This window comes from Tinamus guttatus, unplaced genomic scaffold (genome assembly GCF_059628265.1).
Source record: "Tinamus guttatus ecotype Peru unplaced genomic scaffold, ASM5962826v1 Tinamus_guttatus_pri_ptg000639l, whole genome shotgun sequence".
Classification (NCBI taxonomy): Eukaryota; Metazoa; Chordata; class Aves; order Tinamiformes; family Tinamidae; genus Tinamus; species Tinamus guttatus.
In genome coordinates this window covers 2,831,400-2,845,353 of record NW_028289173.1, presented here as the reverse complement: position 1 = coordinate 2,845,353, position 13,954 = coordinate 2,831,400, and the positions used below count along the sequence as shown (strand labels likewise).

At 42.6% G+C, this 13,954-nt stretch overlaps 1 protein-coding gene across 1 annotated transcript; it reads right to left on the bottom strand.

The window, feature by feature from the left end:
- Positions 1–2,427: 2,427 nt before the first annotated feature.
- On the bottom strand, positions 2,428–13,673 carry CNDP2 (carnosine dipeptidase 2). The gene is made up of 11 exons (XM_088535669.1): positions 13,596–13,673; positions 12,501–12,644; positions 10,499–10,661; positions 9,013–9,101; positions 7,957–8,157; positions 7,375–7,459; positions 6,638–6,798; positions 4,773–4,937; positions 4,135–4,276; positions 3,379–3,526; positions 2,428–3,111 (listed from the first exon to the last, which is right to left on the bottom strand). Exons 1-11 carry the CDS (start codon positions 13,653–13,655, stop codon positions 3,042–3,044), a joined length of 1,428 nt encoding a protein of 475 aa, XP_088391795.1. The 5' UTR covers positions 13,656–13,673; the 3' UTR covers positions 2,428–3,041.
- Positions 13,674–13,954: the final 281 nt, after the last annotated feature.

Below are 13,954 nucleotides of genomic sequence, written 5' to 3'. Positions count from 1 at the left end.
TCACAAATACTTACCATGTTACAGAAGTACACAACCACACTCATTTTGATAGGCCTGTGTTTACTTAGAGAGCTGATGTTGCTTCTCTGCTCAACAAAACTGGAGATATTATTTGCTCACATTTGAAGTTGTTTCAAGCATAAGATTCAGAGCAACAACTACGTATGTACACGAGCACCACGAGGAAGAAATTGCAAGCCAGCAAGGATGTTCTTCTGTAATTACCAGCTCTTAGAAGCTATTAAGTACACTAAAATTACATGACATAGTGACTAGGATAACCAAAACCAGTTGAACAGTCTCACTTCTTGGTACTTTCCCCAGTCAGAGGTGTGCTTGGGCAGCCAAGGCAGCTCACGCGGGAATCCTGAACAAGCGTGTGCTCGGGGCTGTCGATATGTAACATCGCACCTTGTATAAAGGGTTTGGCCACCTCTCCAGGAAGCCACGCCACACAACCGTGCTGTGAGGTGAGGTTGTGTGCGAGCCCAGCCACCTCTCCAGGAAGCCATGCCACACAACCGTGCTGTGAGGTGAGGCTGTGTGTGAGCCCAGCCACCTCTCCAGGAAGCCATGCCACACAACCGTGCTGTGAGGTGAGGTTGTGTGTGAGCCCAGCCACCTCTCCAGGAAGCCATGCCACACAACCGTGCTGTGAGGTGAGGTTGTGTGTGAGCCCAGCAGGGGTGCCGCGAGCTGCTCCGTGTGGCGGCCGCGTCGCCTCACATGGCGGCCTCACCGAGCCGGGCACCCGCCGCCCCCACGCGACACCGCTGCCTTTCAAACTGCAGCTATTGAGTTTAAACAAGTTTGTTTATACAACCACAAAGGTTCAAAGCAGCAGCAAACTAGACCTCTGCAGTGCACGTTAGCTTCTCAAGAGTCTCCAGGAGTTTTGAGGCAGGCAGACTACACCAGCACACTGGCTGAGCCAGGGGACACCACCTTTGGCAGCAGCAGGAAAGGCTGCAGCTACGCTGAGCTTTGCTATAGCCAGGAATGGTGCACGTACAATTTGAGACTTCCCTAGAGTACATATGGGCTTCAGTGCTGCAGCAGCTTTGAAGTGCTTAAACTAGGCCCTTTCACTTTATTCAGGCTTTAGCCTGACTCATTTTAATCTCCTTTTCACTGCTTTCCAGCATTTACTACAGACAAAATATTCCTGCTGCTGAATGAGTGGTATCCACCTTCCAGCCTTTTCTGCAACTCCCCAAGCCATGTTGCTGTTTTGAACATGCTTTGCAACTGTACTGCAATACCACAACTCTTCAGTAAGTGTATGGTGCATGTCCTTGGTTGCAGTACAGGAATGAATTAACTGACCAGGAAAAAACACAAGTGAAATAAGTTCCTTTGCAGGTCTTTGTTTCTGAACATCAATCACTACTTTATGTGCTTATCTACAGCCCAAATAAGTCTTCCTTCCATTTGTGAAACCAGCAGCCCATAGTCCAGCAGTTTTGCATTTCAGACTCAAACAGGACTAACCAGCTGTACAGGGTCTCAGCCTCCAGCTGATCCGTGACCATGGGGACACAGCAGCCTTGTCCTGCCACTGGTCCTGCAGGCGCTGACTGCAGGCTACAGCAGAACAGTTTCACTGTCACTGAAGGGCAAGGCCCTAGACGCCCTGAGCCATCTAGGGCTGCTTAGTGGTAAGAAATGCCTTTGGGTACACATGGCAGGGCTTAATTTGCACCCAAGCTGGAGGTAGAAGTGTCAAGTTTAATGGATTTATAAGGCTGCCTCAGCTGCTGCAGTAAACTACCCAAAGTAATCAAGCAATGGAGGAAAGGTTTGGAAGTTCCACAGTAAGAATTCTCTCTTCTCTAGCAGCCACCTCCAGTTAAGGCTGCAGACCAAGCAGCCATTAGAGCCAGGTGAAGGAGGCCTCCCTCCCTTCCGGCCCCAGCATGGAGGCACCATGTGCCCTTTGTCCTGGGGGCAGCCCCAGCCTCTTCACTTGAAATACTTGACTACCTGGCTGCTCAGGAAGCTGAGAAACAGTGAGGCAAAGGCAAACCCAACTCAAGGGGGTTTAAGAGGTTTTTGCACACAAGTGCTGACTTACATGTTTAAAAAACAAACCTTGAAGTAGGAGGAAGGAAAAAAGGCTGTTCTTTTCCTGCCCCCACTACAAACTACCACTCCCTTACACTATCTTTGTGTTAGAGCAATAACCTAGCTCAAAGCTAAACAAAAAACATACTCAGAATTTGTTAGCCCTCCTGCACTGAGGAAAACAAGCTTTAAGTTAACAAATAACCTTGAAAGCACAGCTTACAACTTGTTTTTCAGGAAGCAAGGTTTATGCATACTGCCCATCTGCCTTTTTAGGGTATAAAGGCTTTCTCCCAGATTACCCTGAAGTTTTATACTTTCCCTCCCAACCAATCATTTAATTTTTAGAGACCAAGAGCCAAATGCTAGAACATGATTTATTGTCCTTAAGGAATATAAAGAGTTTTACAAAACGATGCCAGTTGTCATTACCACAGTGACTTTGTTTCAACTTAATTTGCTGTAAGGAAAACTGCAGACTTGTAGGAGATTATAAGAATTAAAGTTCTTCTGATATATTCAGTAAGATAAACAGATGCACCAGTACAGTTTGAGCATTCCAGTACCCCTTGTACTTCCAGGACTTTTTGAAATAATCACCTTTAACTTGGCTGACAGCTCTATAACCCATGTGGCTGGTTAACAATTGACAGGAAACAGATCTTCTTGCCTCACAGAAAGAGGCAGATGAGTGCAGCAAACCACAGCTGGAATCAAAGTGACACACAGGGGGACAAAGGTGCAATTCAGCACTACTGGCAATCAAGAGCAAGAATGTTCCTTCTGTAGTTTGAAGTAGGCATCTGAAGTAGTATTTTGCAATACAGTATTTCTGGTTTCTTGAGCAGAAGCAGATGCTTCCCTCTCCCCCACCAAAGCCATGGAGTACAGGTGGAAAGGAAAGCCCCATAAGATTGTTAGCTGATGTTGTGTTGTGCAGGAACTCAGACCTCAAGCACAAGCCAGATGGTAAGGTCTTAGTCCTTCAGCTGAGACACTTCATAGAGGTATGCACCAAGCATCTTCACCCCCTGGATGTAGTTGGACCTGGAGAGAAGATGCTTAGATTAGCGCTGCCTTATTTTGGGCTGCATTCCTAGCAATTGTGCTTTTTGCTGCATCAGTCCCAAAATGAGATGAAGACTCAACTTCAGATCAGCTATCAAAACTACCCACCAGCTATCCTGCTATTGGGTGGCACTATCTCAAGACCTGAAGGGAAGCAGCACAAGCCCAATTCTTCAGTCATTTTCAGAATGACTATCAAGATCCACAGTGCAGCCTCAGTTTGGTAAAGGGATAAGCATTTCTTACCTATTTAGTTTCTCATTTTGAGAGTGGGCACCATCATCTGCAGCTCCAACAGGAAGCAGCATGACATTCTTGCCTGTTGCTTCTTGAAAAGTAATAGTAACAGGAATGCTTCCTCCCTCCCTTGTCAGGTCTGGTTCAACTCCAAAAACTGAAATAAAGAGTAATACTCCAGTCACTTGGAGATATATTTGTTTATATGCAGTCAAGTAACAAGCATGTCTTACCAGATGACAGCCTAACCTTGCTCTCAGATCCAATCAGCTGGACCAGAGACCTCAAAGGTAGAATTCCCCCCAGTACAATACTGTCATCTGCAGTTCAGTGAGCAGTTCCACAAATCATATTTCATGTGAAAGCCTGCAGCTGCATTCTAACACAGAAGTTTTTCCCTAGTTTTCCATATAGTCTAGCTCCACACAGAGGAGCCTAGGACCATAAGAAAACTTTAAGAGGGAGCTGAGGACAACTAATCTTCAAGGGCTTTGGCAAAGAAGTCATCTTCATCCAAAAGCAAAACAATGCCAGAGGACTTAGTTTAACACAGTAGGAGCAAGCTTGATAGCAAATTATCACATTCCTTCCCTTGCAGTACATTGGGCTCCAGTTCAGGGTTGCATGTTATGTGCTTTGTTACACAGTACCCATGGCCTCACTAAGTGAAGAAGAATGAAAGCATCCTACACGTGACTTCCACAGCATTGAGGTGCTGGAAGGGGAAGTCTCATCTTTCCCATGCCAAGTGAAAAACCTACTGACCTGTCTTCATAGCCCTCCTCCCAGCCATGTAGTGAGGATGGTTGAAGTCTGACACCCATGGTTTTCCACCATGGCTCAGGTATACTCTGAATTTGTTGGGGCTCTGCAGCTCTGCAAACTTTTTGCTCACATAGTCTTCAACCTAAAACAGAGTTTGAGCAGTCAGGTCTTCTGTTGGCAGTTGTATAAGCACTAGTAAAAACAGGACACCAGAAATATTTAGAGACTAACAGGTCACTACAGGTATGCAGCAAGTTTTTGTATTTTACTAGGTAGTTTTGCTCAGATGTTGGAACCTCAAATTCATGCAACTATAGTATGCAGAAAAACAAATAGCCATTATATCAAGCTCTATTTAATTATATTCCTGTGGCAATCTGAATGTCCTTTAGCTATACATTGGCCTCCCAAGCCTTTTCCTCAAATTAGTTACCGAACTCAAGCAAGGCCACAGCAGTTTGCGGGGTGGGGAGGAGGCAAAAAAAAAAAATCACACAGTGATCCTTTCATATCTGAGCTGAGGTGTAAAGCAGGGAAGACAGTAGCTAAGAAAAGAGTGAATTGCTTAGTAAGCCTTTCTCCGCAAAGGAGAATTTAGAAGCACTAAGCTTAGTGACCATTAATTCATCTCAACATACATGCTTTGTGACTTCTTCAGGAATCATATTTGGCACAAGTCTGATTGAGAACTTGCCAATCACTTTCTTAGGAATCACAGTCTTGACTCCAGATCCAGAGAAAGCTCCTTCTATTCCATGAAGAGACAAAGAAGGGTATCTCCACCTATGCATAAGGATATCCTTCTGCAGAAGGAAAAACACAAGGTTATATGAAGTTTGACCAAGTTCCCAAAATCACTACTTCACTCAAGCCATTTTCAGGAACACAGCTTCCCTCCTATGGAGTATGCCTCCTTCAAGGCCACTCGGGTCCATTGTAAGAGGCTGTTACTTCCATTAGACACAGTTTAATGAAGCAGCTGGGTTCCTTCAGCACCATAGCAGAGATGCAGTAACTCCAGCATGGCTTTCTCCTGGTTCTGTGGAACTTGTTGACCATGGCTTGCCTGCCTTGACAGATATCTTCAGGAAGATACTCAGTGTGCAGAAACTACACTGCTGCCTCAAACAAGCAGGCAGGTGCTTTCACTGGGGCACTCACACTAGATCAAAGTCTGCAAAAGTTTTGCAACTGTGAAGACTGTTCTTCTATTTCAGCTATTTATATAATACATTAAGCATGGCTGAGCCCTAGGCTCATTAAAGCATCCTCCTGTCACTAAAAGGCCACTTCAGACATGCTTGCATTTCTTTCCTTGCTACTTTGTACACAACTGCTCAGTATACCAAGCACTATGAATTCAAACACTTAAGCCCTGCATGGGCAGCTACAATATCTTAGAACTGACCTTTACTGTAGGAACTAAGGAATTAGAACTGTTAATGTTAAAGGCCACAGAGCATTTTCTTTTGTTTCAGGTACTGAGCAACCTTTTAGTTCAGTTCTTTCCTGGAGAAGACTATCTGCTCAAAGCTCACTGTTCCTCTCCTAGAGATTACAACCTTATCTCTCCTATCTTCCCTGAGCACCAAGGCCTTTGTGTGTATGTCCAAGTCAGCAAGGTGGTCCAAACTAAGATTTCACTCCAGCTAAAACTGAACACACTAATTCAGGATAATATGAAAAATCTCTTGCCAGCTCTATAGCATCATTGGTACAAGATGCCTTGTTATATACAAGCTATTTCACCATATCATTACAGGACAAGGAAAAATGGAAGCTTGTATGCTCTCAACTGATATGAAGCAGGCCATGTAAACACAAGATTGAGCATATAAAATTGTCACATAGGGGTGCCTAGTACTGCCAGATTTCAGACTACCTAAGACAAAAGACAGACCTGTGTATATAAACATCTTATAGCACTTAAGGTATTTTAACATTAAAATACCTTATGTAAATCAGCCTCCTGTCATAAAAAAGTAAGTAAAATCTAACTTGCAAGATTCCCTGCTGTTAAAAGCATTTGTTTGAAGAGCTCCCAGGATAAAGATTTGAGGAGTTCAGACATGAGTTTAATAAACTTGTCAATTCAAACATTCTTGCTTAGATCATTACTGTACAGTGTTTACCAGGTCCAGGAAGCCACTCAGAATGCAAGCTTAAAGTCACACTCTACTGTTTAATCTTATGAGAACAGCAGTTCAACTACTTCATTTTTGCTATCACACTGAACTTTGTGGATGGATATAGAAGTTCACAGGCAGTGTGTAGGTTTAGTATCTCAGTTCCCCTAACCCCTTCCTGCACTAGCTGTTCCCATCTCACCTTAGAAACAGCACATTAGATATATAAGCAATATTCTTATGCAAAACTAATTTCTCTGCCTACCAAGCCACTTGGTAGCTACAGGAACATGCAAAAAAGCTCACTGCTACCAACAAATACACACAGTCTGGATAAAGACAGTTAACTCAGGTACAAAGGGAATACAGTGTCATACCTTTGTATCATGCAGTAGTTTCATTGCTCCTATATCTTGTGCATATTCTTCCATGTCAAAGTCAATCTTATCATAAAGTGCCATCTCCTCATCACTAAGAGATGCTACTGCTTCATTAACACCTGGGATCAGAATTTTCCCTTTCTTGTCTACAAGGGAGCCTGCAAAACAAAGCACTTAAGATCAGCAGCTAACCATATGAACTACCATGCCAGTATTTGCAACACTTCCCACATTAAGTGGAAGTTTTAGTTTTGTCTTTTGACAATTTCTATACACAAAAAGGTATTACACTTGATCCCCACCTACAACAGCCTTTTGTACTAGGCATGGAAGGGTCTTATAGAATCTTGCAGGTTAGCATTAATCATGGAGTTACTTGTTCCTGCAGCTATCCAGTCTGCCCTCTGTACCTTTAAACCTATTACTATCTGTTTTATCTGACTTTGAACTTGGGAGACCCTGTTGTCAATACAGTATCTGTGTCAGTCTGGAGCAAACAGTGGCTTTGGTTAGAAATTATATTTTTAGGGGAAGCTAAAAATATACAACTTCCTGGCAAGACCTTTCTTCATCTTTGAAGCATCTTCCTATTTTACACATAGCTGGGAAGCACCATTTCATCAGTTATGACTTTGCTTGTGCAAGCAGCCATTAAGAGCCCCTCACTGGAAACAAACTCTTCAGTGGGTCTTAAAATGCATTTCAACTGCATTCAGTGAAACCTGCTTTCTTACCCATCAGAGCAATGAGATCTGTCATTGCCTCATGCACTGAGCCACCATAAACTCCTGAGTGAAGGTCTTTGTCACTACATTCCACCTGGGTTTAAATGAATTCAGAGATTCAGGTTAGTTTTAACATGAAGACACTGACAACTGAACATAACACCTGCTATCCTATCTTTTTGCTGCATAAGTTTTGAGAACATCTGTTTTGGAACCAAAACATTCAGTTTGAGTATACTAGAGCCTAAGTGCTTTTGATTGCTCTGGAGAATACAACCCCAACTGTCCTAGTCTTGGAGACTTAACAGTCACACATCCTTCTCCATTCAGGGAAGGATCTGTATGAAGGTATCTACTTTGTAGAACAGTTCTCCAGTAAGACTACTAGCTTGTTTTGCTATTCCTTCTCCATAGCTGTCATGCAGGAGAAAGGAAGATCTTTAGACAATTACATTAGAAATTGTTTTGCTTCAATGGTTTAGTTCAGCTTCTCTAAATGAAAGCTACTGTCATGGAAGTTGACCACTCACCTACACTACTAAAAATATACAACTCGGTAGTACTGGTGTGACCATGTATTTTAGAACTTGCCTCTATGAAGTAGTAGCAGATACCCCTCAAACCATAGGTGATACAAGGCTTGTTCTTGCCTAACCAGTAGTTGTCAGAAATGCAAATGTAATCCACATCTTTGAAGAATGCATCTCGTTCAGCAAAAATCAACTCATCAAGGCCTGCAGACCCAGATTCTTCCATGCCTTCTAGACAAAACTTAATGTTTACTGGAATCTCCTACAAAAAATAACAGATTAAATGTGTTGAAAACATTGGACTACTTTAGCTGTCAATTGTTTTTGATCCCTGTTGCATACAGGCTGGAACAGGCAGTTTTGTTAATTGTACCCAAAGCAGGTTTCAGAAAGTGTGGACTATACTTAAATTGAGGGCACTTTCTACCTTTTTTGAAAAGCTGAAACTTTTGACAATTCAAGCCAAGTTCTCAAACTAACATCTCCCAAACAACTTCACTGTGCACAAGCAGAGATTTCAGTTGCTAGATGTCACAAGTTAGGAGAGCTAACATTAACCACAAGAGAAGTTGCATGCAGCAACAAATGATTCAGAGTTACCCTGTCCGCTCAGTTTTCACATTCTCTGCCTAGGCAGCACTCAAATTGCCAGTTCTCTTCATAACAAAGAAGTCTTTTTAAATGCATAGCAACACATGGGGATCTCTACTTATGTCATTTGCTCTTGAGCAAAACCAAGACATCTTCTAGTTTAATGTAACCAAGTTAATCTCCTCTCTGAATTCAGTGTTGAGGCACTAAACTATCAAAACACAAAGCTGATTTGACATCCCTGTGTAAGAAAAGTATTGGTTATTCCTCCTGCTTCAAGTGCTCACATAAGCACTTTCTTTACATGCTGCATTTAACAGAAGTGTTTAAAGGGCAATCCAGCTATCAGTGAGACTAACTTATCAGCAAGTCAACTCATTCCTACCACAAAGTCAGCAAGTTTAGAGTATTGCATCACTTGTGATCAGCAGAGTAAGCACACCCACCTCACATGGGTTTGTGGCTTGGGTAGCCTTTATTGTTATTCAGCTATGCATAAAAAAGTAGGATGATTTTGGCTGCATACCTGGTTAGTTTTTTGATAAGCCTCCAATACATTCAGCCACGCAAGCACTGGACCTTTATCATCTGTTGATCCTCGTCCGTACAGCTTTCCTGGGGAAACAGGAGAAAATTAGCCAGGGAGAAGTTTCAGATGAAGGCTCACACCTACAGCAGACTTTAGAATCCTTTTGAATGAGCTTTTTAACCTTGCTCAGGCCAACCTGCACTTCCAATTCTGAAGCACAACTTCAAATACACATGCAGTAGGTACAGGGCTGCAACAGTTCTCCCACTTAAGCTTATCCTCTAACTTCTTCCTCAGTAGGAATTAAAAAAAGAACAACAGTGCAAAGGCAATTGAATCTAAGTCATTGCAGTGTCTCACAAATATGCATTGCAACACCATTTTTCTACAAAGGTATTGTTAAGAATATGGAAACAAACCACCACCATTTAGCAAGAGCATAACCAATATTAACTTTAAGTTGGTAATTCTTTGCTTTGACAACATACATGACTTAAGTAGCTAGTGGCCAGACACTTCCCTGAATTTTCTGAAGTGAACCTCCCTGGAAAGCACCAGGGAAGTCCCAGGAAGTGTAACACAATAAAGACAGGTATTTTTACTAGTTGGAGCTGTGGCTACATTCCCTATGCACTAGGTATAAGCAGTGACAGATCAGACCAGAGTTTGCAAAATGAGGAGCCAGGGGGTAAATACACCAGACTGCACAGAGATAAACCAGTCAGAGGCAAGCTTAGCTATGAGATGAGATAATCCAACTTATTCTGCTGCCTATGACAAAGTTCCCAGGCAAGAACACTAGTTACCAGATGCTTTTTCATGGCAATGATCAACCCTGATACTGACACAACAAGAACTGTTAATGTCCTTTTATTTCTGTTACCTAGGACTCTTAAGACTGAGAGACTGAGACACAGAAGACCAAAGCTTAGCACCCTCAGTGGCTCCTGGCAGCATGATGCTTCAGCAAGAGCAACCGTGCCATTTTCAACACCATTTCTGCCAGAACCACCTTCCTGCAGGTACTAGCTGTGTACGACCAGCTGCTGCAGCAGTTACAGTAGCACTGCATGCAGGAGGCTGCTGTGCCACTCCTGTCCCTAGGCCTAAGCAAGCTGGGCAGAATGCTTGTCTATGCAGTGGCTTGAAAATCCTCCGGTCTCATGGTACAGGGCCACTCTGCAGGCTGCAAGCAGAGTCAGCTCCTCTAGCAAGCTTGCTGGCAACAAACTGTTACACCCTAGTTAAGACAGGAGTCTTAACTACAGAGAAGACAGACAGGTAGAGCCTGCACCCTCAGAAAGTGAAATAAGCCTCAACAGCTGAGATCAACAACCCTCCTTTATTTACCATTTCACCCCTGCACCATTTACTTCCATCATTTAACAACAAAAGCCCACTTACATCTTTGCTTCACTCCTTCCCATCAGCAGGACAGCTTCACAACAGTTGATAAACCACACTGAAAGCCTGCAGCTCTTACCATCTCTTTCCACCAGTGTGAAGGGTTCGCTGTCCCAGCCATCTTCTAGAGCTGCTGGCTGAACATCTAAGTGGCCATATACACACACAGTTTTTTTGGATGGATCTGAGCCTAGTTTTCCCAGGAGAATTGGAGGTAGAGGGATCTCTGATCCATCAGGCAGCTAAAAATAGTAGAGAAGTTCAATAAGTGTGGAACATGATATTTTTCAGATGAATGAATTAACATTATGCCTCTAACTTCACAGCCTTTTCAGACAGCTGGGCAAAACTAAGCTACCTAACCTGCTTGCCAGAAGCAGAGCGAAGCCTGTGAAATATCAGCACCAGGCCAGTAAAAGTTTCCTGACATGTTTCAGTAAAAGCATTCAGTTTCCAAGCTAGTCAAGAACTGTTTTAACTAATATTCCTACATCAGATTTCAGCAAGGCAAGCTGTCCACATGCCAAGCTGCTTTAAACAAAGCAGACCTAAGCATAAAAGCTTAACTCAGCTTAACACTATTTTGCACTGTCATTGTACTTTGGTCTTGTCCGCAATAGGACCTCATACACAAAGCCTCTCCGCACAGTATCCACAAGCCTAGCATGTGCCTCCATCCAAATAAAGTTAGCACTTCTATCTTTTTTACCAGTCTATACTGCCAGCACTGGAGCTTGATACTAGTTCAGGAGCTGAATTTGATGCTTCTTTTTGAACATCCCAAAAGCAATTACCACATTATTCCCAAATACATACTGCCTGAGCAGGATCACCAGCAGCAGCTTTTTTTGCTCATACAGGCTCCAAGTTTAGATGTTTATCAATAGATTGCCATCCTTGGCCAGCTGCAGCTTTAGAAATTAAGGCAAAAACAAGTGCTTACACTTAATTCATACTCATTACAAGTTTCTTTATAGCAATAAAATAAGCCAGAACAAATAAGTTAACCAGTTACTTTATATTAAAGCTATATCAAAGTACAATGCATATTGCACTGACTAGTTTTACAAAAACCCTAAATGCTCATCTCTAGTTTGTTCCTGGAAGAGAGTTTTCTAAATGGAAGTTTTATTTCTAATAAGCTTTGAAAAAACAGTTGACCCCAAAGTTATCCTGAGGAAGGGAACTAAACTTGCCTCCGACTGAATTCTGAAACACTTTAGATGTTATTTTAGGCTGTTGGTGAAAAGAACTAGGATTCTCCTAGAGATTCTCAAGAGCTTCCTCCCCTCAATAGGGCATATGAGGGCTAGTCAGCTAGTACATTTCTGCAGTGCAATGCAGAACTTGCTTTAGTTCAATGCAGGAGCTGCTCTTCTGAGCAGTGATTTTAGATTTCACACAGTAGTCATTATCACTAAATACAGCAACCATCTTTCAAAGTGAGCAAACACTCTATCCAGTAGAGCAGCCTTTAAAATCTCATTATCTACATACTAGTCTAACAACTTTGGATGGGCCTTATTCTGCAAGGCTTCATAGTCTCCTCTGAAGTGCCCAGTAGCTATGAGGTAAATGGCTCCCAGGATGAAGACATTAATGCTCTCAAACACATTTGTTTCTCAGGTGAGGAAAAGTTGTCTGGACAGCTACAAAACAAGAAGGGTTTCACCCTGTAAGCATCTGCCCCCACCTGAAAGGCAAGTAGGGCAACCCTGTGATACTAGAAATGCTCTCCTGGAAGACTTCCTGAAAAATAATGTAACAGCCTATACATGTCCAAGGGACACCACCAGCCCACTGGTGTTCAGAATGCCATTAATTAATTTCTTTTTGCAAGCACCTGTTTGTGCTCAGTTAGAAAAGTTAGAAGAGTATCTAAAATATTTTAGACTCACCTAATTCCAATAGGACATGCTTAACTAATATGGATCCCAAAATTTATGACAGTTAGTTTTTCACAGGAAGCTCAGACTAGTAGGAGAGATTATCCTCATCAAGAGGTTATCTAGGCCATCATCCACAAGACTCTTATCTTTAGAAAGACTTTCCACCAAGCTGACAAGTAGATGCTCACAAACCTGCTGCTGCCCAAGATCCACAAGTTGGGTTGTGCCCCCGAGCCGCTCAATATCCTTTGCAGCAACCTCCATCATGTGCCTGATCTCAGCCCTCTTCTCTGGCCATGCTGACACACTCTGGATTGCCACCCACTCAGCCAACCGCTGCAGAAAGACAGAAAAGTTAGAATTTTTACTGCAATCACAAAAATACAATACCTCGCAACTCCATCAACACTGTTTAAAGCTTAAACTTGATGCAAGTCAGCTGTTCTCTAAGCAAAGAGCACTAACCATTGGTATTGTACTCAAAAGACCTCCCTAAAACTTTCATACAACTGTGCTTTACAGGGCAGTACAAAGACACTCTACAGATACAGAAGCAGAGATTAAGAGCATTGCTGCTGCGTAACTGAGTAGTTATTTAAACATCCACAGCCAGCTACTTCCCTTTGAGCTTCCCAGAAAGGTCTTATCTTTGCCTCTCATTGAGTTCAGCAAAGGGAACTGGCAAAGAAACAAATCTGAACACTTGGCATAGTTCAGAACCAGCAGCTTAGTGTGCTTACAGGCACGTTCTCCACAAGATTGGGTGAAGGAAGCGCAGGATAAAGTAAAATTAATTAGCAGAGCTAATCTGCCAAGTGCAGAAGGTAACCTTCCCTCCATTCCAACATGAACAGTTTCACATGAGAAAGCTTTTTATTCTAGTCTGATTTATGCTAACTCTCACTCCTAGGTCATGAAGATGACAACACAAATCCAGTGTTGGGATTAGTCCTGGATGGGACAAATCCAGGACTTACTGTGTCAGGGACTTATTCTACCTCTACCCAAGTCATTGATTTCACTATACTAAACAATTTCCTAATAAAATGTACCATGGAAAGTTAAGTCTAACCAAACAGAACCTCAGCAGAACTCAAGGAACAAAACAGGAGCGCTCTGACTCGACTCACTCATATCTTGAAAGGGAGAACTAGTTCCCTACAAAGCTACAGGCCTTCAGGTGTATTATACAGGCATAACTTAACAGGCTTGAAGTTGACCACTGGTCTGTTTTTATTAGGCTATAGATGTCTGCAGTGCAGGACACCCCTTTGAAAGAACACTTACCTGAACATAGAGATCTTGGTGGTCATCAACATATTTAAAGAGTGTTTCAAGGGCAGACATCTTCTGACTAGAATGGTGCTTCTGAAACCGAGATAAAAAAAATAATTTAGCCCAGAGGCCTAACCAAAAATACACTCACAATAATCAAGCAGCAAAAAAAGACTTTCTCCTTACAGCTATAAGTGTCAAAAGGCACTCCAAGAGTCTGAAACTGAAGCAACTCCCTCTCACTCACTGCTAAAATATCCCAATCAGTATTCACCTCAAATCCTCCATTCTTCCCTCCAGAAGGGACTGAAAGATATGAGTTTCAGTCTGTAAAGATTTCAACCAACCTGTACACTCCACTTCACTGTGGG

Excerpts from the sequence above, each read along its gene's own strand:
- CNDP2 (XM_088535669.1), bottom strand. The coding sequence starts at position 13,655 with ATGTCTGCCCTTGAAACACTCTTTAAATATGTTGATGACCACCAAGAT. Across the intron at positions 12,645-13,595 it reads ACCAAGATCTCTATGTTCAG|CGGTTGGCTGAGTGGGTGGC; the intron begins GTAAGTGTTCTT and ends GTCTTTCTGCAG. Across the intron at positions 3,527-4,134 it reads GAGGAGGGCTATGAAGACAG|TTTTTGGAGTTGAACCAGAC; the intron begins GTCAGTAGGTTT and ends TCTTTATTTCAG.